The 25,338-nt window shown below is 42.7% G+C and overlaps 1 protein-coding gene and 1 long non-coding RNA gene across 3 annotated transcripts in view; one reads left to right on the forward strand and one right to left on the reverse strand.

The window, feature by feature from the left end:
• Positions 1-25,338, forward strand: part of TMEM225B (transmembrane protein 225B) — a 38,597-nt gene that overhangs the window by 11,168 nt on the left and 2,091 nt on the right. Inside the window, exons 3-7 of one of the 2 annotated variants that reach the window (XM_028506678.2) lie at positions 7,458-7,652; positions 9,277-9,358; positions 11,674-11,884; positions 13,346-13,492; positions 14,315-14,452. In XM_028506678.2, coding sequence (XP_028362479.1) covers positions 9,347-9,358; positions 11,674-11,884; positions 13,346-13,492; positions 14,315-14,452 — 508 coding nt within the window. In that variant the 5' untranslated portion in view covers positions 7,458-7,652; positions 9,277-9,346. Of the gene's footprint in view, positions 1-7,457; positions 7,653-9,276; positions 9,359-11,673; positions 11,885-13,345; positions 13,493-14,245; positions 14,453-25,338 lie in introns of those variants that run through there. The other variant, XM_028506670.2, reaches the window with a different exon arrangement.
• On the reverse strand, positions 78-12,905 carry LOC118499245. Its single transcript, XR_004901771.1, has 3 exons — positions 12,894-12,905; positions 12,628-12,630; positions 78-440 (listed from the first exon to the last, which is right to left on the reverse strand). It is a non-coding gene; the product is annotated as an uncharacterized LOC118499245 (long non-coding RNA).

A 25,338-nucleotide genomic window follows, 5' to 3' on the forward strand; every position in this document is an offset into this window, starting at 1 on the left:
TCAGATGCACAGGTCAGGAAAACAGTAGGTGACCTTTGAACCCAATCACTTTTCTTCTCGCTCATCTGCCCTGTTTGTTTTAACTGTAGATAGAAACGGCTCTTGGGTCTTCTTGGGACTATATTTTACTCCCCAGTGTCCTGCAGACTGCTGAGTCCCTTCGTTTAATGAGACATAAATGCACAGATTTTTTAAGCCAAATACTTTCTCAGTATGACATGTCATGGCTTTGTTAGGTATCCTTGGGTAGCCTGACCTGTGTTGCCAGAATTCCTTTCCTTGTATGTTTCAGTTCATGCGGCTATAGGAGATTGTTGGGAGGTTGGGAGGGCAGAAGAAAAGCAGCAGTTATTTCGTAGTTCACATTCTTTGTTGTTGACCTGTTGACTGACCTCTGCAGCTGGGCTAGGTGTGCGTGTGCGTCTCCCGGCTCTGCTTCTCTGACTGAGACCTAGTGACACATGCTTACTGCCCTTATGAGAAAAACATATTTGGTTCATACCTGGATGGAAAAAATAATGAACTTCTGGCTGCTTTTTAAAAAGACAGTAATTTTCAAGATTTCCTATCAGAAAAAGCTGCTGTTCAAACTCCTTTATAACAAAAATTCCATTATATCTGGAGGCAGAGTTTCACCATCACATAATTGTTGAGGAAAATTTGCAAAGCAGTTGAGTAGTGTGATACCTAATTGATAAAACTAAAAAAATTAAAAAAAAGTGAGCACCCATTTACCATGAATAATTTAATCATTAAAAGAAGTTCCAAATGTACCTCTACTTAGGTAGTACATTATTAAATTTATTCTAGGTAACTGAGAGAAATAAGTGCTTCGTTGTAAATGCTTATTTTTCATCTAAAATAACCAGATTATTTTTCCTCCAGTTAGTCTGGATTAGTGATTATCTAAAAACAAAACCAGTGAAAATTAAAGTTACGTTGTGGACTCTTGAAATTGAAGGTTGCCTTTCTCCTAGAGCTTCCCTGCCTGGTCTGGTGTTGTGCACCCAGTAGGTGCTCAGTGGATGGCTGGGGAATGAATCTGTTTACTGGAAATCAAGGTTTTCTTGTTTGTCTTAAGTCTCTTCATTGCGCTCCTCCACCTTCTGTCCTTTGCCATACTTACAGGTGATTACTGACATTAAATAAGGGTCTCCTGGCTCTAAGGACCCTCTTGCTATCTGGATGTCCCGAGTATGAACTTACACCCTAATAGGCCAGATCTCAGCTCTGAGCTACTGTATCCACATATTTAACTTGGCATGAGTCCCTCCCCACCCCCTTATGCCATAGAAAGGGCTCTTTCCTCCTGTGGAGTCTGAGAAGCTTCAGGATGAGACAGGGCTTAAAGAGCTGGGTGTGAAGCCTGGGCAGGATTCTGATGGGCAGGGAAGCACAGGAGGGAATGACACTAGGACAAGGTGAATGTGCAGGGTCATGTACCAGGCTTCAAGGGCAGAGATGCCTGTGGAGGCCAGGAAAGGAAAGAAAAGACTGTCTAGCAGAGGGGCTATGGTTCTTTGGGTACAAGTATCACTAGTGAATGGACTAGTTCACTAAGATTTTATTGCTCAGTCAGGTGAATGTGAGGGCAACCAACCCATTCTAGTTTGCCAGAACTTTCTCAATCTTAGAACTGAATGTCTGACCTGAAAGTGCTCAGTCCTGCGCAAACCAGGACATTTGGTCACGTGAATGCATAGTGATACCATCTCCTGCCCCTCAGGGCTCCGAGCTGCAACAAGACAATACAAGACATAACAGACCAGTACTAGTTGACTTAGGTTGCATACTGGAATCACTCGGTCCCAATTGCAGAGATTCTATGTATTTGCTGTGGGGTATAGCCTGGATATTGGGATTTTGTAAGTTCCCAGGTAATTTTAATGTACAACCAAGGTTGAGGATCTATACAATAGAGGATATCAGTGCTTCACAGGTGGTGAGAAAGACACAGAGACCACATAGGGTCTGGTGGCTTAGTCACTGAGGGCTTCAAGAGGGCTGGGACAGGAGTATAGAGAGCATCAGGGGCCTATATGAAAGGAGAGAGGGTGTTCTAGGCTAGAAGGAAGGAGCAGTGGGAGGGGCCCTTTGTGTTGGGGGTGAAGCCAGCTATTGGGTTGTTTCCCTCACAAGGGCAGGGACCTGCTCATTTTCCACTAAAACTCCAGTTTGGGCAGCTCTGGGCTCTAGAACCAATGGCAAATTTGGAGCTCTGGACCAGGAAAGCACTGAGCCTGGGGGAAGTCAGAACCCTAGAGACTCCAGCCCCAACTCATGGGTACTCCAACCACTTTTCCAGCAGGCAATTCCTTCTTCCCTTGCCTGGAAAAATATGAAAATGCTTCCAGAGGAGGCTATAACCTAAACTTATGCACGCATTCTAAAGTTTCCAGTCCTAGGCGGTGCTGGCTTGGCAATCCCTAGCCATACCTTGCATCCACATGGGTGAGAGGTGTCTCCTTTGCTCTGGCTAAAGAGGTGTAGGAGTCTTTGGGCAAAGGGGAATAGGAGACGTGACGGGATTTGAGCACTAGCACCCAAATGTGATTGCCCAAATCCCATCAAAGGCCTCTTATGGTCCTCAGGATGAAATCCTACAAGACTTTTCACATCCTAGTTCTGTCCATCGACTTCTCCAGCCCTTTTGTGGCCACTCCTCCCAGTCATTTTGAAATTCCTTGGGTCCTTAAACACAATATTTTTCAACTGTAGGTCAAAAGCCAATAGTGGGTTATAAAATTAATTTATTGCAATGAGTTGCAACCAGCACTAAGGGTAAAAGGAAAAAGAAGGAGGGCTAGAATGGAATAAAAAACATCCACGTGCATTGCGTGTAACAGAGGTAAGTGAGACTTTTGTCCGGAGTGCGAGCTTGCAATGTACAGTTCTTGCAGTAGAGTAGGTGAAAGCCTCTGCACAATGCAGGCCCTTTTAGGAATAAGATTCTGTCTAAATCTCACCTTCTTGACAGTCCTTGGACTGAATTTTTGTTGTTCTGCAATTCCTATAGCATGCTATAGTTCCTTTATGCACTGATCACACTTAAAAAAAAAATGATGTATTCATTTGCTGTCTTCTGTGCTAGATTGCAGGCTCCGGAAAGGCAGGGACTGTATCCACCTAACACTGTATCTGTTATTAAAGAAAGCACTCATATCAAGCTGCTGAATGATAAACCTGAGTTTAGGTTCTAGCTGTGTGTGGGTATGTTCTCAGATAAGTTCTTTTTGTTTTTTTTCCAAAGTTTTATGTGAAGGATTTCAATATACAGAAAAGTTGAAAGAATAGTATAGTGAACATCCTATATATCCTCTACTTAAATGAACAACTATTAATTCTTCTATAGTTGATTTTTATCTATATACTTGTTTTTCTGAATCTTGAGAAAGTAAGCTTGGATATAACCTTTACCTCTAGATATTGTGTCATGGTTCTCCTAAGATTATGGTCATTCTCTTACATATCATGATACTATCAGCATACCTAAGAAAATGATTGTAATTCCATGATACCATCTAAAGTGTAGTCCATCTTCAGATTTTTCCCAGCAGCCCCAAGAATGTGTTTTATGCCTCTTTCATTTCAAATCAAAATAAAATCAAAGGTCACATATTGCATTTGGTATTGTCTTTTTAGTTTCTTTTTAATCTAGAACAGTTCCTCCACACTTTTTTTTTTAATGACAATGACTTTTGGAGGAGTCAAGAACAGTTATCCTTCAGAATTTTTCAGAAAACTGACTTCTGTTTTCCTCTGGTGCTTAACTCCCTCCTTAACACTCTATAGCTCCTCTAAACTGGAGCAGGTTTTAGAGCAGGGGTGTCAAACTCATTTTCACCAGGAGCCACGTTGGCCTTGCTGTTGCCTTCAAAGGGCCAAATGTAATTTCAACTCCTTAACAGTTAAGGAGTAGTTACATTTATACATTTCTAAAATTATTTCAGCCCTTTGAAGGCAACCACGAGACTGATGAGGCCCCCCATGAAAATGAGTTTGACACCCCTGGTTTAGACGATTGATTAAAGATTTTTGGCAAGAATATGTCTTCATTCTCTTTCTCTTTTGGAGGCACATGATGTCAGATTATTCCACCCTAAGTAGTGCTGTTTGTTCACTTGTTTAAGATCTATCCTATGTAAAGATATGTTTTCTTTTCGCCATAGGTAAGTAATTTGCGAAGATGATAAGCTCCAGCACAGATTTCCAGTGTGAAAATCTATTCCTCTGCAGCCTAATGTTTTTAGCAATCATCCATGACCTTTTAGTGACCTCCATGATGATTTGGGCAAGATCTTAACCTGAGCCTCAGTTTCTTGATCTGTGGTACAGGAATAATAATGCCTGTCATTTTTTTACCCCTCCCTCTCTCCTGCTGATAACCCTCCATGTGATCTCCATTTCTGTGATTCTGTTCCTGTTCTAGTTGTTTGCTTAGTTTGGTTTTTTTTTTTGTTTTTGTTTTAGGTGTGGTTGTTAATAATTGAGTTTGCTGTCATTTTACTATACATGTTTTTTATCTTCTTTTTCTTAAATAAGTCCCTTTAACATTTCATACAACAAGGACTTGGTGATGATGAACTCCTTTAACTTGACCTTATCTGAGAAGCACTTTATCTGCCCTTCCATTCTAAATGAGAGCTTTGCTGGATAGAGTAATCTTGGGTGTAGGTCTTTGCCTGTCATGAGTTGGAATACTTCTTTCCAGCCCCTTCTTGCCTGCAAGGTTTCTGTTGAGAAATCAGCTGACAGACTTCTGGGCACTCCTTTGTAGGTAACTCTCCTTTTCTCTTGCTGCTTTTAAGATTCTCTTCTTATCTTTAATCTTGGGTAATGTAATTATGATGTGCCTTGGTGTGTTCCTCCTTGGGTCCAACTTCTTTGGGACTCTCTGAGCTTCCTGGACTTCCTGGAAGTCTATTTCCTTTGCCATATTGGGGAAGTTCTCCCTCATTATTTTTTCAAGTAAGTTTTCAATTTCTTGCTCTTCCTCTTTTCCTTCTGGCACCCCTATGATTTGGATGTTGGAACATTTAATGTCCCGGAGGTTCCTAAGCTTCACCTCATTTTTTTGAATTCTCATTTCTTCATTCTGTTCTTGTTGAATGTTTCTTTCTTCCTTCTGCTCCAAACCACTGATTTGAGTCCTAGTTTCCTTCCTTCACTGTTGGTTCCCTATACATTTTCCTTTATTTCACTTTTTATAGCCTTCATTTTTTCATCTAATTTGTGACCAAATTCAACCAGTTCTGTGAGAATCCTGATAACCAGTGTTTTGAACTGTACATCTGATAGGTTGGCTATCTCTCTGTTGCTTAGTTGTATTTTTTCTGGAGCTTTGATCTGCTCCTTCATTTGGGATATATATATATATATATATATATATATATATATATATTTTTTTTTTTTTTTTTTTTTTTTTTTTTTTTTTGTCTCGGCATGCTTGTTACATAGTAAGGGGCAGATCCTTAGGTGTTCACCAGGGCAGGGTAACACATGTCACTGGGTTGTGACACTGAATGTGGGGGAGAGTTCCAAGAGGGAACACTGTTGCCTGCTCCGCTCTCTGCCAGTTTTCAGTCACTTCCCCCACTACACAAAAGCAAATTGGCCCCTTCTGGTGCTGATTCCCATGTGGGTGGGTTTGTGCACATTCTAGCACCCTGTGGGTCTGTCCAGTGAACTCTTCTGTGGGGCTGGGAGTTTCTCCCACTGCCGCCTCGACCCCCACAGGTGTTTTCAGTCTGAGGTTTGAGACTTTATTTCCCTGCACTGGAACCCTGGGTTGTGCGGTCTATCTTACCCCCCAGTTATTCCTCCCTGTGTCTCTGCAAATGGATGTGGGACCACCCACTCTGTAAGCTGATGCCTTGCCTGGTCACCAGCCACCTTGCCTGTCCTGGGACTCCAGTCAGCTGCCTTGCCGCCAGTCCTCTCAGCCCTCTCTGCCCGACTGCCCATTTCTGCCCCTCCTACCAGTCTGGATGAATGTTTCTTCTTTAACTCTTTGGTTGTCAGGCTTCCATACAGTTAGATTTTCTGTCAGTTATGATTGTTTTTGTTTTTAAATTTGTTGTCCTTCTTTTGGTTGTGTGAGGAGGCACATTGAATCTACCTGTGCCTCCATCTTGGCTGGAAGTCTAGTGCCTGCCATTTTGTATTTGATGTGTGATGGCATTGAAAAGTAATGTATAAAAGTGCGTATGAAAATGCTGTCATGGTCTGCCACCATTTCTCCCTCTTTCTGAGAACGCTATCCTCTTTCCTTTAACAATGATCTACCTAGTCTGCTCCAAGTATGTGGTCCAAATTGCTGGCTTCCTAGATGACCCTACTACCTGGCCACTGTGGGGCACAGCTGATTCATCTTACGTCAGAATACGTAATCCAAGATAATATGAATGATTCCCTAGGAAATTTTGAACCAAGGAGGGGTGGGAATAGGGTGAGGAAAACATTCTTTTTCCCTAGGGTGGCTAAACATGAGGGTGTGGCTCTGGAAGTTGACTATTTTCCCTTATACCTAGAGAAACCCTATCAGATGAGGAGATCAAAGCTACCTTTCTGAGATCAGGGCAGAAAGTTGTCCAGGAGTGTTCCTGGCCTGGCTCCAGTCCTCGCCAGCTGTTCTCCTCTGACCCAGCTAAGCCAATGAAGGCCCTCTCTTGCCTGAACATATACAAATTGGGTTCTAAACCTTGTGACAGGTAGAATCTGAATAGCATAAAGCCTGCATGTGCCTATCACATAATAGACGACTCATATTAGTGTGGTCCATGCCCCTTGTCCCTTCCTGTTGTCTTTCAATATGTACTATATACCTAGTGGAGAGCTGTGAAGGGGCGCTAGACATGGTCCAGGTCCTGGAGTCCAAAAATCTTACGAGTTGTAAATGCATTTTCTTGGTGAGCACAGACTCAGAGCAAGGGGAGCTAGTGGCTTATACAGCTCCTAGTATAGCTGTTTTGGTTACTAGAACCAACCCCTGCCCCCCCTCCCACCCCCTCCCCAGGCTGGAAGCCAGTCCTACCTCCATTGAGTGCCCTCTCCTTGAAAAGTTTAAAACCAGCTCGGGTGTTGAGAAGTTCAAACACGGTATTCTAAGAGGGCAACAAAGGGAAATGAACATCAGGGCTAGGAAGGCCTGAGGGAGATCAGAGCGCATGCGCAGTGTGAAGGCTGGGGCGGTTTGGGAGCCAGGGTCTTGGGGAAGAGGAGTGAATTGGCAGGGCCCTGGGGGTTCTGGAAACCCAGGGCTTCTTCCAGGTTCCCAGTCGAGGCTGCTGTTTGTGCAGCACTATCCCTGTGTGCGCAGGGGTGGGGCAGAGTGTGTGGGGGGGGGGGGGGGACGGGGAGGGGTGGTCAATCGTGAGGACGTGTTTTCCAGCCACTTCTCATTGGATGCTTTCTGCGGTCCGACGGTCGGAGTTACTATTATTAACCCCCTTTCACAGATGAGAAAACTGACAACCAGAAGAGAGAAGTAACTTACCCAAGGTCACTCTGCTGGTAATGGCCGAGTTGGAATTCAAATTGAGAGCCGGCGGACTTCAGCTTGCTGCTCTAACCCCCACCCTCTTCTGCAGGCTGGCGAGCGAGGCCTGACTGAGAACAACCCCTGAAGCCAGATTCCCCTATTGGAGGGCCAGGTGAGTGGCGACTGGACAACCTTCCCAAGGGGTGAGAGCCTGTCTTCCTCCCTAGGGCCCCAGGGCTTGGGGGACTCTGCTTGAAGACCAAGCATACCAGTGCCTGGCCTCTGGGGCCAACGGCAGCCTAGACCGCGAGCTGAAGGGGCAGACGAGGGGTGGCGCTGGCGGCTCGCGCCACTGCAGTGGGGTCACCTGGATGGGAGCCTTGCCGGGAGACCCGGAGATACCGACGGTGCCCCTGAAGAGGGAGGGGCGACCAGTGGAGGGTGAGTGGAGGTAGCTTCATAGGTCCAGACGGGGAGGGCATGGAGCAGACAACCCCCCTCCCCAGGGCTAAACATAACCCATTGAGCTGTTGGGACCCACAGGGTAGTGTCTGGGGGCGGATGGCCAGATTGGGGCCCATCTTTGGATCTGGAAAATGTCACTGTGACTTTGGAGCCATGGAAGTTCTGGGCAGAGGAAGGTTGCACGGGAACAATGGCCTTCCTTCCCGAGGCCAAGACAGTTCCCTTCTGGTCTCTTCCTGTTCCAACCCAGGTGTACTTTATGTCACCCACCTCTTTACCCCCTGTAGTTTCCAGGTTTCCCCCGGGGGTGCACAGGGCCTAGGGAGGTGACAGGGCTGCACTCAGGCTGTTGCGGGGTGGTTCAGGGAGACTGTCCCAGAGCCAACCCTAGGTGAGGACCCTCCACTCAAGTGGGTAGTTCTCAGATGCGCCTCCTGGCCCCAGGGAGGAGACGCAGGTCTTCTGCTTTCCAGTGTCTGAGGTCCTTTTTAAATAATAATTAAAACAGTCCATGATAATAGATGACAAGATTTTTTTTTAAAGATTTTATTTATTTATTTTTAGAGAGGGAAGGGAGGGAGATGAGAGAGAGAGAGGGAGAGAGAGAAAGAGAGAGAGAGAGGAACATTAATGTGCGGTTGCTGGGGGCCATGGCCTGCAACCCAGGAATGTACCCTGGCTGGGAATTGAACCTGCGACACTTTGGTTCGCAAGCCCTCGCTCAATCCACTGAGGTACGCCAGCCAGGGCTTTTTGTTTTGTTTGAATGCCCTTGGCAAATTAAAAAGTTGGCAATCCTACCTTCCTCCATTTTCTCTTCCATTCTCGCACATGAATATTAACGTACCTGTTGGGAAAAAGTTGCAGGTTCCAATAAATTTCACATTTGGAAATCACTGAACTGAACTGCTGGCCAGTAGCAACTGGTGAGGTGGGAGGGGCAGCCGTGTGGCTTTCTGGTCCATGGCCACCTCTGACTGACTGGGATCCTGGAGCCTTCTCTCCTGCTCCGTTTCTTCAGAACAAAGGGATCTACAAATCCCCTTTTATATTAAAATGTTGGTGGTCCTTTGAGTCTGGCCTATATCCGTTCATTCCTCAAATTGCATATTCGCGCAGTCCCAGCAGTAACAGCTGTTCCACACAGGATCCTGGCCTATTTTCAGAGAAAGGCCGACAAAGTCCTCCTCACTGGGATGGGGGTGGAAGGTGGGTACAGGTGGGGTGGGGGATGCAGACGGGGTGGTACACTGGGTGGCCCCATGGTAACCCCAGGCTGGGGAGAGGAAAGCACTGTATCATGGAATTTGTTTGTCTGTCTCTCTCTACAGCAGTTACCAAGAGCCTGCAAATTCCTGTCTCTTTTTGTCCCTGAATTGTTTGCATTGGCCTAACCTGGGCATGGGGCGTCCAGTAAGTCCACAGTTAACTTTTGTAGGGGGGATGTATAATGGTTGGTGGCTGGGAGGTCTATGTGGAGTGTACAGGTCCAAGCTGAGCTTTGCAGAAGTGGAATTTAAAAGGTCTGGAGGAGCAGAGAAGGTACCCCCAGGGAAGGACCCCAGACATGGAAGCTACAGATGCTTTGGGTGGACTGTGTTCCAGGACTTGAGGGAGACATGCTGGTTGGGGGGCAGGAAGGGTGGGTACTTGGAAAATTTTGTGAAAACTGGGAGGCTAATGATTCGGAAGCATGGGAGACGGGGAGAAGCTAGCATGAGCTCCTGGCTAGCGTGTGGGTGACGGAGAGAATGACTGAAACGGTCAGCTTTAAACAAGTTTAGTTTGCAGGGAGTACATAAGAAGGGGTATAGACCATCGATGAAATTGTCCAGGGTACCCCAATCCCATCCAGAGCATGGGGATCAATATGTAGCCATGACTTCTACCTGGAGAGTTTTAGAGCTGGGACTCACACTCTGGTCCCACCAACTTCATCATTTTAGAGCAAAGGAAACAGAGGCTCTGGAGTTCAGGTGACTTATCAGTCTGCCGAGAGGGTGGAGGGGAGATTGAAAGGGGAGCCTTGCAGAGACAGAAGGATCCATTTTTTCGGGTGAGGAGAAGAGAAAACTGGTGAGTGACAGAAAGGAAGAGCACATTAGATCGTTTCCAAAGCACTCTGGCAGCATTCAAAGAGGAGCAATAAACAGTATAGCTGGGAGGGTGCCCGCACCGTTGCCCTCTGCCTTTATGCTTGTTCTGCTTTAGTCCTCAAAGCTTCAGAGACACTCCTTGTCCCCAGCTGGAGTGAGGGGCGTCTGCATCGGGGACCGTGGAGGGGCCTTAATGCCTGGGTGTGAGCAAGGGTATTTGCACAGAGTGCAGAGAGCTAAGAGCAGTGCCTCTATTCTGAGTCCCTGAGGACTCTGTCTCCTGCAGTCTCCATGCACAGCTTGAGTCCCTGGTGCTGCCAAGCACAGCTCTTGGAAAGAAGGAATATTGTCTTAAAGTGCTTCTCACCTCCCTTGTCATGTGTGTCCCTCACCTCCTGATGCCTCCCTTCGGCACCACCAGGTGGCCAGGTCATCACTGTGCCATTTGGATGCATTACAACCAGGCCTGCCCTCCCTGCAGTGCCCAGGCTCCCACTCAGTTCCTCTCCTTCCTCTACTTGTTCCTCTCCACCTTGGGGAAAACTCATTCCTCAGGGCTGCCATGCTTGGCAGGGGCCAGAGAGGAAAGCAGACTAGTTGAACAAATTTGCCCTTAGATTATGAATGGCCACTAGTCCCTTTTCCGACAGAAATATTTGAATTTTAGGAGAAGTCCATCCTTTCACCCTCTCAGCTTTAACCAAGCTCTTGAGTCCCAGCACTGTGCTTGACCCTTCGGTGTACAGTTTTTCATCTGGTCCTCCCAGTGACCCTCTGGGCAAGGGTCGTATCTTCCCTTTCCAAGTGGGGACCCAAACTCCTGAGCGTTTTAACTAGTCTCCCATGATTATACAACTGGCAAGTGATGAAGCTGGGATGATAATTGAGAGCTTCTCAGGCCAAGTCCGGCCAGCTCTTATCTTCTACATCTCAGGTACTCCTTCAAAAGAAGGCATCTGTAATGACAGTGGTGAAGGAGAAGATATGAGGGATCCTTAACCGAGGGCCTTGACCTCCAGGCCTGGAGGGTACCTACGGCTCTATGAAGGACTATGGAACTAGTTGTGAAACTTCTTTTGTGCATATGATCTGCTCACTTTTCAGCAGAGGGCTTCTCCTGGCCAGTTGGACCCCTTCCCATCTAAACTGGGGTCCTGAGGCAAGAAGGCCAGGTACTGAGTAAGGGCACTTCAGACCCTGGTCTTATTATCTCCCCCTGGTCCCCATTCTGAAATCTCAGGAGGCAAAGAGCTGACTGAAAGAGAGCAGTGGAGAGGCTCTTCTGTGGCCAGGGGTTGGATGTTAACAGAATTGAATGGTTAGAACTTCAGAGCTGGAAGATGTTGGGGAGAGCCTAGTCCAACCTCTTCATTTTGCAGAGGTGGAAATTGGGGCTTATGGAGGGGACCCCGCATTCCCAAGATCACCCAGTGAGTTAGTTGCAGAAAATGTCTTGTGTTTTTTAGGTCTGCTGAAGAGGTGTATAAGGCTGTCAAGGTCATCAAGGCAAAGAAGTGAGCACTTGCTGGGCCTCACATACGTGCTAACGTTTCCACAGGCATTATCTCCTTGTGCCACATGAGAATTGGGACTAGGTGCCCCATCTCTCACCCTCACTTTTCTCTTACACAGGTGATGCTGACTTTAGAGGACAAGGACATAAAGGGCTTCACATGGGCCATAGCCCCGGCCTTGACCTCACTGGGTTACCTGCTCATACTGTTGGTTGCCATCTTCCCCTTCTGGGTTCGCCTTGTGAATGAAGAGTCCCGTGAAGTGTTTTTCAGTGGCCTGTTTGAGAACTGCTTTCATATCAAGTGCTGGAGGCCTCGACCCTTATCCAGTAAGGAGGGACGGAAGCAGGGATTGGGAAGAGATGGGGTTGGTGCAGGGGCTGGGGGGTGGCAGAGGACAGGATTTAATAAACCCATGAGGGCTTTTTCTCTAAGTCTCCACTCTGAGGGGTAGAACAAAGTAGGTGATTGGGAGGGGTTAATGATGAGAGGCTGACACTGGAGTCAGGAGCCAGTGTGTCAGCAACAAAGTCTATTTCTGGGGAAAGAGTGGCTCTACCTGAGATGGGGTAGGGGACCCTGCCCTGCTCTGGGAGGCTCCCCCACCTTTCAGAGCTGCAGTTAGCCCATCCAGACAGCACCCTTTAGGAGCTTCTAGCCGGGGAAGCAGCCTGGTTAGCAAAGTGCAGGCTCGATTTTAGCCTCCATTTGTCCCTTTGGCCACACACCTGTCCAACTCTGGGTGGCAGCTCTGCAGGTAGTGTGCTCAGACCTGTGTACCACATTGCCAATGAGACACTCGAAACCATGTTTTACAAGGAACTTGGAAAGGCCATGATAGTGTCTACTTGGAAAAGAGGTGACCTTGGGAGACCTAGGGGTTACCTCCTGATAGTAGAAGAGACACTTTGGGGGAAGATGGGTCAGACTGTGTGAGATCTCTGGTCCAGGGTTCCTCAGCCCTGGCACTACTGACATTCTGGGTTGGACAATCTTTGTTGGGAGCTCCCTTGTTTCCTACAGGTTCGTAGCACCCCAGCCTTCCTCTACCCTCTAGGTACCAGTAGAACACCCTCTCCCTTAGTTGTGACAAACAAGATTACTTCTTGGCATTGCCAGCTATCCCCCATGGGAGTCAACCTTGTCTCTGGTTGAGACTGAGAAGCATTGTTTTAACTCAAGGGTAGATTCTAGAACTCTGGGTCCTCAACAATACCTTTGTCACTTTGTCTGATCCCCAGGTGTCCATTTCTGCCATTCCAGAGGGCATACAAACTCATTTTAACACGGGTCTGAATCATGTAAGGGCAGGAGAATGTATCGCCCTGTCCTTAAGACCCTGGCTGTGCTACTTTGGGTCTGTTTCACGACTCCTGTTAACCAGGATGATTACAGCGGTTCCCCACAGAGGTCAGAACATCTTGATCTCACAAAGTTCTGATTTTCCACCAGTGACTTCTTTCAGTGTGACCAATATAGATGCAATTCCTGATGTTTCCTCGTGTAATAAATTTTCACATGAGGGTTTTTTATTTTATGTTATTTTTAAAACCACTATTCATCCATCTGATTTTTTTGGTTTGTTCACTTCGATGTGATGGGAAACGAAATGGAGCCAGAGCATTCTTGGGGCCAAAGTGGCAGGGTCAGAACCTTGGTGCCAGGCCACACGTTGGGACCCGAAGTGGTGGAGCCCCAGGGGTCATCCCCACCCAGAATCCGTGGGCTCTGTGGGCTCTGCCCTTTGGGGTCAGGGTGCCCAGCGCCAGCCTGCTCTCCCTCCCCTGCAGTTTACATCATCCTTGGCCGAGTTTTCCTGCTGTCTGCCGTCGTCTTGTCTTTCCTCACCACCCTCATCATGGTGTCCTTTGCATCTCAGCTCTTTCCAAGGACCCGGAAGCACAATTTGGTGTCAGCCTTCTTCAGCTTCCTCACAGGTGTGGAGCAGGCAGAAAGACCATGGGGAGGGCCTAGGGAGGGGTCCAAAGGTGGGTAGCGGGGGGTGAGGAGAAGGGGGGTGGTCTCTGATGTCAGGAGAGAGAATTTTAAGACCTCTTCTCTTGGCTTCTCTATGAAGTAGCCCACCACCACATCCACCCCCTCAGTATTTATGACCCCTCTTCTTAGGGGCTTTTCCGCACTCCACACTTCCAGTTAGCACAGTCCTTCCCACACTGGCTGGGGTCATTTGTCTGGCGATCATCTTATCATAATCTCTATTCCAGCGACTACCATAGAGTCTGGAATAGAATTCTAATACAATTGAATTCAATATACAGTTGAATTAAATATTCTAATACAATATAAATGTTTCTTAGATGGATGAATGGAAAGACTCTCTTAGTCTTTGGAACCTTTGCTTTTAAAGGTTGACCAAGGCCCTCCCCTGCCATGAAATGGAGGAGCTGGAAGTTTCACATGGGAAAATCAGGTTAAGTTCAGTCCAAAGCATCACACCCGAAGGGCCCAGGCTGGAGTCAGCTTGTCATGAGCACAAAGGGTACTCAGGAAAGGGATTTCTGATTAGGGGTCCCCTGGGGGATAAGGCACATGGGCTTTGAGATGAGTGGAAAGAGGGTAAGGCAGGCATGTGGGGTGGAAGTTACTGACCAAGAGGACAAGGTGTGCCAGCAGAAGAAAGGGGCCTCCAGGCAGGAGACACATAGCCTACATGGCTCTGTCTGATTAAGTCAGAGGAAGGCTGGAGCAAAGGCAGAACCACAGGAGGAGAGCAAGGGTGCCTCTCTGTGACCCTGCAGGGGCTTGTGCTCTCCTGGCCTTGTTGCTGCATGCCCTGGAGATCCAGAGTCTGACGATGAAACCCAGCCCTCCCCAGTTCTCCGTGCAGTGGCCTTACTACGTCCTGGGCTTTGGCATCTTTCTATTCATAGTGGCTGGTGAGTGTCCTGGGGCTGGTGCCCCTCTCCCTGTCCTCTGTCTAGATTCAGGAGCCATGGACCCTCTAGAGCTGTGCTGTTCAAAACTGCAGTCACTAGCTACATGTACTGTTCAATTAATTAAAATGAAATAAAGTTAGAAATTCAATACCTGAGCCACACTAGACACACTCCAAATGTTTAATAACCACATTATTATGTGTCTAGTGGCTATCATATTAGATGGTACAGATGCAGAAATTTCACTGCTGCAGAAAGTTCTGCTGGACAGCACTGTTCTAGAGCTTCAACCCTACCCCCACTGTCCCTCCTGGTTCTTAATCCTGCTCCACTTCAGAACCAAACTCTTCCAAATTTTCATACTCTTCCTCACACTGTCCTGTTTCCTATGGCTTTCTGTTCCTGTCTCTATCCTTATCCTGAAATCTAAGACTTATTCCTCCGCCTCCCCCTTTATCTCTATAGAACATCACCATCTAAGTTCATGGTCCTGTCAAATTTTGTCTCTACTCCTAATCCTCTCCTTGCTCTGTTAACTGGACCCATGATTATTAACTGTTTTAATTTGACCTTATTATACATTGAGTATATAATAAAGAATATTCAAATATATCTGTAAGATATAAGTAATTAAAAATAAACTGTTTTTACAGATGTTAAAATGTAAAAAAAATTGGCTGTCAAAATTAATGAAACATGGTAGTGCATGAAGTATCTTTGAGGTCTCCCCAGGCTTGACCACCTGGCTCTTTCTGATCCCTTCATCTTTTCTCCCTAACCAGAATCATTTATTCTGAAACTTATGCTAATTATTTTTACTACAAACATATATTCTTAAACAATATTATTTAGTTTGCATGCTTTAAAGATTTATATAAATGTAATCATATTGTGCATATTCTTCTGGAACTTGCCATTTTGACCAGCAGTATAACCTTGAGATTTCTCCATGTTAATACAAGGAACTGAAGTTCACTTATTTTTACCACTGTAAATATTTACTTGTATGGCTGATCCACAATTTATCCATTTTCCTGCCAATGGGTATTTGATGGTTTCCTGTTTATTTTTTTACTACCAGTAACACCGCTGTGAACTTTCTTATGTGTGTCTCCTGCTGCACATGTAACAGGGTCATGTGCAGGTGCCAAGTACTAGAATTTCTAGATCCAGATTATGCATATATTCAGGTTTTCTAGACAGTGTTCAATAGGTTTCCCAAGAGATGGAAATAATTTGCACTCTTACTGGCAGAACAGAAGAATTCCTGTTGCTTTACCTCCTTGTCAACATTCGAAATTGTCAGACTTTTAAAGCTTTGCCAGTTTAATTGGTGTAAGACTGTATTTCATGCTATTAAAATGCATTTCCATAATTACTAAACAGGTTGAACATGTTACATATATTTATTGGCCATTTGTGTTTTCTCTTTTAAGGAATTCTTATTTAGTAATTTGCCTATCTTTGCCTTTTCAAACTGATTTGTAGGTGTACCATATATAATTTAGATACTAATCCTTTATTAGTATAGATATTATAAATATCTTCTAGTTTAGGACCTGACTTTTTACTTCTTATACTGGATTCTTTGAGGAACGGGAATTAATTTTACTGTAAATTTGTTGATATTTTCCTTTAAATCATTTTTTCCCTTTGTGTATTATTTAAGAAATCTTTCCATGTTGAGGTCTTTTTTTAAATTTTTAAAAAATATTTTAGTGTACCCTGGCTGGTGTGGCTCAGTGGATTGAGTGCTGGCCTATGAACCAAAGGGTTGCAGGTTCAATTCCCAGTGAGGACACATGGTGTTGTGGGCCAGGTCCCCAGTGGGGGGTCACGCGAGAGGCAACCGCACATTGACATTTCCTTTTCTCTCTTCCTCCCTTCCCCTCTCTCTAAAAATATATAAATAAAATCTTTAAAATAAATAAATAAAATATTTTATTGTTACTCAATTACAGTTATCTCCATTTTTCCCTCTTTGCTCTCCTCTGCCTAGATCACCCCCGACTCCCACAGTCAGTCCCCACCCTGTTGTCCATGCCAGTGAGTCATTTATACCTGTTCCTTGGCTAGTCTCTTCCCCATCTTTTCACCCTTAATGCCCTGCCCATTCCTCTCTTGTCGCTGTTAGCCTGTTCCTTGTTTCCATACCTCTGGTTCTATTTTGCTCATTTGTTTGTTTTGTTTGTTAGGTTCCTCTTATAGGTGAGATCACATGGTATTTGTCTTTCATTGCCTGGCTTATTTCACTTAGCGTAATGCTCGCCAGTTCCATCCATGTTGTCACAAAGGGTAGGAGTTCCTTCTTTCTTTCTCCTGTGTAGTGTTCCATTGTGTAAATGCACCAAAGTTTTTTGATCCACTCATTTACTGATGGGAGCTTAGGCTGCTTCTAGCACTTGGCTATTGTAAATAATGCTGCTATGAACATCCAGGTGCATATGTTCTTTTGATTTGGTGTCATGCTGAAAGTGAAGGGATGGAAGAAATATTATAAGCACACAGACATGAAAAAAGAAGCTGGTGTAGCAATACTTATATCAGACAAAATAGACTTCAAAACAAAGGCTATGAAAAGAGATAAAGAATGTCACTATATAATACTTAAGGAAATAGTCCATCAAGAAGATATAACCCTTATAAATATATATGCGCCCAACATAAGAGCACCTAAATATATAAGGAAAATCTTGGAGGACTTCAAGAAAGATATCAACAGCAACACATTCATTGTAGGGGATTTTAACACCCCACTGTCAATAATGGATAGATCTTCCAAACAAAGGATCAACAAGGATGTTGTGACATTGAACAACACTCTAGAGCACAGGTGGCAAACACAAGGCCCATGGGCCGAATCTGGCCCTCCATCTTGTTTTATCCGGCCCAGCACCTTGTTTCTACCCAGCAGCAGTGCTGAGCTCCTTGCCTTTAGTTAAGGAGTAGTTACATTTATACAGTCCTAAAATAACATTCGGCCCTTTGAAGGCAACCGCGAGGCTGATGTGGCCCCTGGTGAAAATGAGTTTGACACCCTAGCTCTAGAGCAAATTGACTTAATTGATACATACAGAACCTTTTACCCCAAAGAAGCAAAATATACATTCTGTTCAAATGCACATGGGACATTTTCAAAGATAGACCACATGGTAGGACACAAAACAAGCCTTAACAAATTCAAGAAAATTGAAATCATATCAAGTATCTTTTCGGAACATGATGGCTTGAAGCTAGAAGCCAACGTCAAGTAAAAAAACTCCTTGTTGAGGTCTTAAAGATATACTCTTATATCATCTTCTAAACTTTTATAGTTTTGCTTTCTATATTTAACTCTTTAATCAATTTTGACTAAGTTTATGGTGTGAAGTAGGAATCATTTCATTATGTTTTTCAGTGAATATTAAGTTTGTTATAATGGCAGTTATTGACTAATCTGCACTGATCTGTAGTGCCATTTCTGTTATTAATCATATTTCCATATTCTGTTAATTTGTCTCTTATAGTGCCCAAACCATACTTTCATAGTTTCTGTAGCTTTATGCTAACTTGATATTATATATTATGATATCTTGTAGGAAAAATTCTTCTACTTGTTCTTTTTCAGAGGTACCTTAGATATTTTGGCCATTTTAAAAATATGTTTTTATTGATTATGCTGTTACAGTTGTCCCAGTTTTGCCCACCTCTGCCTGCTACTCTGCTTCCCTCCAGCAGTCCCCCACCTTATTTCATATCCATGGATCATGCATGTAAGTTCTTTGGCTTCTCCATTTCCTATCCTATTTTTAACAGCCCCGTGTCTATTTTGTTTCTTCTAACTATGCTTCTTATTCCCTGCACGTTTTCCTCCATTATCCCCCTTCCCCCTCCCAGCTGATGACCCTCAAATTACCTCCATATCTATGATTCTGTTCCTTTTCTGGTTGTTTGCTTAGGTTTTTGTTTGTTTTTTGTTTTTTGGGGTTTTTTTTTTTTAGATTCAGTTGTTAATAGTTGTGAATTTGTTGCCATTTTAATGTTCATAGTTTTGATCCTTTTCTTAAATAAGTCCCTCGAACATTTCATGTAATGATGGCTTGGTGATGATGAACTCCTTTAGCTTTTTCTTGGCTGGGAAGCTCTTTATCTGCCCTTCTATTCTAAATGATAGCTTTGCTGGATAGAGTAGTCTAGGTTTTAAGTTGTTGCTTTTCATCACTTAGAATACATCTTGCCAGTCCCTTCTTGCCTGCAAGGTTTCTTTTGAGAAATCAGCTGACAGTCTTATGGGAACACCTTTGTAGATAATTGTCTGCTTTTCTCTTGCTGCTTTTAGATTCTTTCTTTATCTTTAAACTTTGGCATTTTAATTGTGATGTGTCTTGGTATGTTCCTCTTTGGATCTGACTTGTTTGGGTCTCTCTGAGCTCCCTAGACTTGTATGTTTATTTCCTTCACCAAATTAGAGAAGTTTTCTTTCATTATTTTTTCAAGTAAGTTTTCAATTTCTTGTTCTTCCTCTTCTTCTGGCACTTCTAAGATTTGGATGTTGGTACGTTTGGGAATATCCCAGAGGCTTCTTATCCTGTCCTCGATTTTTTGAATTCTTGTTTCTTCTTGCTGTTCTGGTTGAATGCTTAATTCTCCCTTATGTTCCAAATTGTTGATTTAAATCCTGCCTTCCTCACCTTCACTGTTGGTTCCCTGCAGGTGTTTCTTTATTGCTCTTAATGTACCTTTCATTTCTTCCTTTATGTTGTTGTTATACTCAATGAGTTCTTTGAGCATCCTGATCACCAGTGTTTTAACTCTGCATCTGATTGGTTGGTTATCTCCATTTCATTCAGTTCTCGTTCTGAGGTTTTGTTCTGTTCTTTCAAGTGGGCCATATTTCTTTGTCTCCTCAATTTGGCAGCTTCCCTGAATTTGTTTCTGTGTACTAGGTAGAGCTGCTTTGACTCTGTGTCTTAGTAGCATGACCTTTTGTAGAAAAGGCACCTCTAAATTGTGTGGGGCAGAGCCTTAGGTAATTACCAGGGTAGGGCTGTGTTGTGTAACACCACTGGTGATTACACATCACTGTGTTGTGCTGCTCTATGTGTAGGAGGGGTCAGAGAGGGAACAATGCCATTTGCTCAGCTCTTGGCCAGCTTTAAGTCACTTCTCCTGCAACTCACAAACACATTGGGTCCTTCTGGTGCTGGTTTCCAGGTGGGTGGGCTGGTGTATGCTCTAGGACCCTGTGGGCCTCTCCAACAAACTCTCCTGTGAGACTGGGAGTTTTCTCCCACTGCCACAAACCCCATAGGTTTTTACATCCAGAAGTTTTGAGGTTTTATTTCCCCGTGCTGGAACCCTGGGTTGCTCTCTCTGTCTCGCTCCCCAGTTGTTCCTCCCAGTTAATCTGCATGCAAATGTGGGACCACCAGCTGCCACCTCACTCTCCCAGTCCTCCAGCTGCTGCCTTCTGCTCATCCTCTTCACCCCTCCTACCAGTCTGGAATGAATGTTTCTTCTTATAACTCCTTGGTGGTCAGACATCCATACAGTTCAGTTTTCTGGGAGTTCTGGTTGTTTTTTGTTCATAAATTTGTTGTTGTCCTTCTTTTGGTTGTGCAATGAGGCAAAGTGTATCTACCTACACCTCCATCCTGGCTGGAAGTTCCTCTAGGTATTATTTGTTTTGAGGTTTAGTTGTTATTCTCTCTGTGGTTGTGCAAGGAGACAAAGCATGCCTACCTATGCCTCCCTCTTGACTGGAAGATGGCTTTTATTCTTATGTATAAGAAAATATTTTTTACATGTATATATATATTTTTTTACATATAAGAAATCTTTCGTTACATTTCCCAGGAAAAGTTCTATTGAAATTTGTTTGGAATTACACTAATTATATGGTTAACTTAGGGAGAGCTGATTTATAAAAATAATAATATTGGATCTTCCTATCCATGAACAAGGTATTTTTCTTTGCTTTTCCTTAAGTCTTCTTTAATGGTTATTTAACAGTTTTATAATTTTGTCATTTTGTTTTATTTTTTCCCCTAGATATATGTACCTCCAGTATGATGATAATTAGATAGTAAAGGGATGTTTTATTATGAAGTGTTACATATATTTGTACATATTTGAGGTAGATAATATTTGTCATTATTAAGGAAGTTACTTTCTAGTTCCAGTTTACAAAGATTTGTGTTTTCTTTTTAATCATGAATGTATGTTAAGTTTTATTGGATGCTTTTTTTTTGCATGTATTGAAATCATTACATTTTCTCCTTTAGCCCATTAATGTGGCAGATAACATTGGACATTTGTCCATTATGTAATATCTTTTTTGTTGTTGTTCAGCTTTTTCTGTAACATTTTCTTTAGGATTTTGCAATCATGAGTGAGATTGTTTTTAAATTTTTTTTTCCTTGTATTGCCCTTTTCTGATTTTGATATTATGGTTTTACAAGCTTTATAAAGTGAGTGAGGTTGTTCTTTTTCTTTCTAATTTCTGAGATCATGTTTAGAATGATTAGTTTTTCCTGTATAAGCTGACCTGTAAAAGGAGTATGGTATTTCTCTATGGAAAGATTTTAAGTTCATGACTCAGCTTTTTCTTAAGGATTATAGGACTCTTCAGGTATTTTATTTATTCTTGAGTCAATTTTGGGAATTTATATATTTTTATAAATTTATACATTTTATCCAAGTTTTAAAATAAATTGACATAAAATTATTCAAAATATTTTCTTTCTTAATTTTTGCTGCATCTGTAGTTATGTGCTTCTTTTTCATTCCTTATTTTTTCTTTTTTCATCACCAATTTTGTCAGAGGCTTACCATGTTTTCGTCTTCAATGAACTAGTGTTTCACTTTATTGAACCTTCATGTTTTGTGTTTGTTTTCTATTTAATTAATTTTTACTTCAGATTTTTAACTTCCCTCAATTTTTCTGCATTATTCTATTCCTTTTCCAACTTCTAAATCAGGATCTCAGACCATTGATTATTTTTTTATTTTCTAAGTAGACATTTAAAGCTTTAATTCCCCTCTAAGAATTGCTTTATTTGCAGCTCCCATTTTGATGTGTAGTATTTTTGTTATTGTTATATTTCAAATATTTGCTACTTGTCCTTATGTTTTCTTTTTTGATTCATGAATTATTTTAAAGTTATACTTTTAAATTTCCAAATGTAGAATTTTTTATTGTACCTCTGTGTTTATGGTTTTTTAGAAGACTTTATTATTTATCTTTAGAGAGGAGAAGGGAGGGACAAAGAGAGGGAAAGAAACACCAATGCATTGCTGCCTCTCACGCACCTCACACAGGGGACCCAGCCCACACCCCAGGTATGTGCCCTAGATTGGGAATCAAACCAGCCACCCCCTGGTTCATAGGCTGGCACGCAGTCCATTGAGTCATGGCATCTGTGTTTATGATTTTAACTTCATTTCAATTTGACAAGAGGTCATGGTCTATATAATCCTAACATGTTCAGATTCACTGAGAATTCCCTTATAGCCTAGTTTGAGGTCTGTTTTCCTGTTTCATGTTGAGTGCAATCTTATCTATAAAGATTAGATCAAGCTTGTTTATTATGTTGTTTAAATCTTGATTTAGAATTATTATATTTTACTAGGGAATTAAACTTTTATCATTATCCTTTTTATTTCTAGCAATGCTTTTGTGCTAAAGTCTGTTAGCAAAAAACAAAATATTAGATATAGTAATATCTAATATTACTATAGGTACTTCCATATTCTTTTTAAAAAGTATATTTTATTGATTATGCTATTACAGTTGTCCCATTTCCCCCCTTCATTCCCCTCTACCCTGCACACGCTCTCCCCCCCGACATTCCCCCCTTTAGTTGATGTCCATGTGTCATACTTACAAGTTCTTTGGCTTCTACATTTCCCATACTATTCTTACCCTCCCCCTGTCTATTTTCTACCTACCATCTATGCTACTTATTCTCTGTGCCTTTTCCCCCTCTCTCCTCCTCCCACTCCCCTGTTGCTAATACTCCATGTGATCTCCATTTCTGTGGTTCTGTTCCTGTTCTAGTTTGCTTAGTTTGTTTTTGTTTTGTTTTAGGTGTGACTGTTAATAATTGTGAGTTTCCTGTCATTTTACTGTACATGTTTTTAATCTTCTTTTTCTTAGATAAGTCCCTTTAACATTTCATACAACAAGGGCTTAGTGATGATGAACTCCTTTAACTTGACCTTATCTGAGAAGCACTTTATCTGCCATTCCATTCTCCATGAAAGCTTTGCTGGATAGAGTAATCTTGGGTGTATGTCCTTGCCTTCATAAGTTAGAATACTTCTTTCCAGCCCCTTCTTGCCTGTAAGGCCTCTTTTGAGAAATCAGCTGATAGACTTCTGGGCACTCCTTTGTAGGTAACTGTCTTCTTTTCTCTTTCTGCTTTTAAGATTCTCTCCTTATCTTTAACCTTGGCTAATGCAATTATGATGTGCCTTGGTGTGTTCCTCCTTGGGTCCAAATTCTTTGGGACTCTCTGAGCTTCCTGGACTTCCTGGAAGTCTATTTCCTTCGCCAGATTAGGGAAGTTCTCCTTTATTATTTGTTCAAATAACTTTTCCACTTGTTGCTCTTCCTCTTCTCCTTCTGGTGCCCCTATAATTCAGATGTTGGAACATTTAAAGATGTCCTGGAGGTTCCTAAGCCTCTCTGCATTTATTTTGAATTCTTTTTTCTTCATTCTTTTCTGATTGTATGTTTTTTTTTCTTCCTTCTGGTCCACTCCATTGATTTGAGTCCCAGTTTCCTTCCCGTCACTTTTAGCTCCCTGTACATTTTCCTTTATTTCACTTACCGTAGCCTTCATTTTTTCATCTAATTTGCGACCAAATTCAACCAATTCTTTGAGCATCCTGATAACCAGTGTTTTGAACTGTGCATCTGATAGTTTGGCTACCTCTTTGTTGCTTAGTTGTATTTTTTCTGGAGTTTTTATCTGTTCTTTCGTTTGGGCCATATTTTTATCTTGAAACTACTGTTATGTATGAGGGGCAGAGCCTTAGGTGTTCACCAGGGCAGGGTAACACATGTCACTTGGTTGCGACACTATATGTGGAGGAGGGGTCTGAGAGGGCACAATGGCACTTGCTCCACCCTCTGCCAGATTTCAGTTAGTTCCCCTGCTTCCCACAAGCAAATTGGGTCCTTCTGGTACTGATTACTGTGTGGGTGGAGTTGTGTACGTTCTGGGACCCTGTAAGTCTCTCCAACAAACTCTCCTGTGAGGCTGGGAGTCTCTCCCAGCACCTGAAGCCCTACAGGTGTTTTCAGTTGGTGGTTTGAGGCTTTATTTCCTCGTTCTGGGACCCTGGGTTGCATGGTCTGTCTTGCTTCCCATTTTTGCCTGGTTTATCTGTGCATGAATGTGCAACTGCTCAGTTCGCAGCCGCCTTGCATACCATGCCTCTCCACAATCCGCCGCCTCGCTGGGTCTGCCAGCTGCCGCTTTGCTGAGAGCCATGAGTCCTCTTGGTTCCAGCTGCCTGGCAGGGCCCGACTCTGCCCCTCCTACCGGTCTGGATGAATGTGTCTACTTTAACTCCTTGGTTGTCGGACTTCCATTCAGTTCAATTTTCTGAAAGTACTGGTTGTTTTTTGTTTTTAAATTGTTGTTGTCCTTATTTTTGTTGTGCGTGAAGGCACAGTGTGTCTACCTACACCTCCATCTTGGCCCTACTTCTATATTCTTTCTTTCTTTCTTTCTTTCTTTCTTTCTTTCTTTCTTTCTTTCTTTCTTTCTTTCTTTCTTTCTTTCTTTCTTCTTTCTTTCTTTCTTTCTTTCTTTCTTTATTTTTAGAGAGGGAAGGGAGGGAGAAAGAGAGAGAGAGAGAGAGAAAGAAACATCAATGTGCGGTTGCTGGGGGTTATGGCCTGCAACCCAGGCATGTACCCTGGCTGGGAATCCAACCTGGGACACTTTGGTTCCCAGCCCACGCTCAATCCACTGAGCTACGCCAGCCAGGGCTTACTTCTATATTCTTTAGGTTACTATTTACCTGTTATAATTTTTAAATCTTTTACTTAAAAACTTTCTGTCTTCATGTTTTGGATATCTCTTATAAATAGCTTATAACTGAATTTTTTAATCTGGTCTTATAATCTTTTTCTTTTAACTGGAGAATTTAGTGATTTACATTTATTGTGATGACTGATATATATATATATTTTTTTTCTATCACTTTAATTTGTACTTTCAGTTCTTTTCTACTCACCTCCTACCCCAACTCTCTTGTTTTGCTTTGGACTGATTGAATTTTATGTATGCAGTTCTCATTACATTTCTTCCCTCTTTAGTTTGGAAGCTATATGGTCTATTATTCATGTAGTAGTTACTCTTGACATTTTAAAATGCTTATACAACAAAGGTGAAAAATAATCAACATATTTATTCTCTTCATAAATAATACAAGGACCCCCCCCACTCTCAATTTATATGCCATTTTGTCCAATGTTTTAATTTCTTTTTTAATCTATACATTTTGCATTATTTTATGTATTTAATGTTTGTTTAAATTAATCCACATATTTACTAATTTTATGCACATACAACCTTCTTAGATCTTCTAAGATCATTATTCTTCTGCTTGAAATGTATTCTTTATAGTGCTTTTAAATGATAGTCAATTAGCAATACACTCATATTTTGTTTGTATGGAATTTGTTCATTAAAGTTAATTTTGCCAAACAAACATTTTTGAGTTGACAGTTATTCTCTGAGCATTCAAGATATTATTTTCCCATTTCCGTTGTTGAGAAGTTTGGTCTCTATAAAAATATTCTTTTTTAAGGCACTCTTAGACTTTGGTATTTTTCAGGATATGGGTATTTATATTAGTATTTGTAAGTGAACTAAATCTGAGGAGTAGTA

Source organism: Phyllostomus discolor, chromosome 3, assembly GCF_004126475.2.
Source record: "Phyllostomus discolor isolate MPI-MPIP mPhyDis1 chromosome 3, mPhyDis1.pri.v3, whole genome shotgun sequence".
Lineage (NCBI taxonomy): Eukaryota > Metazoa > Chordata > Mammalia > Chiroptera > Phyllostomidae > Phyllostomus > Phyllostomus discolor.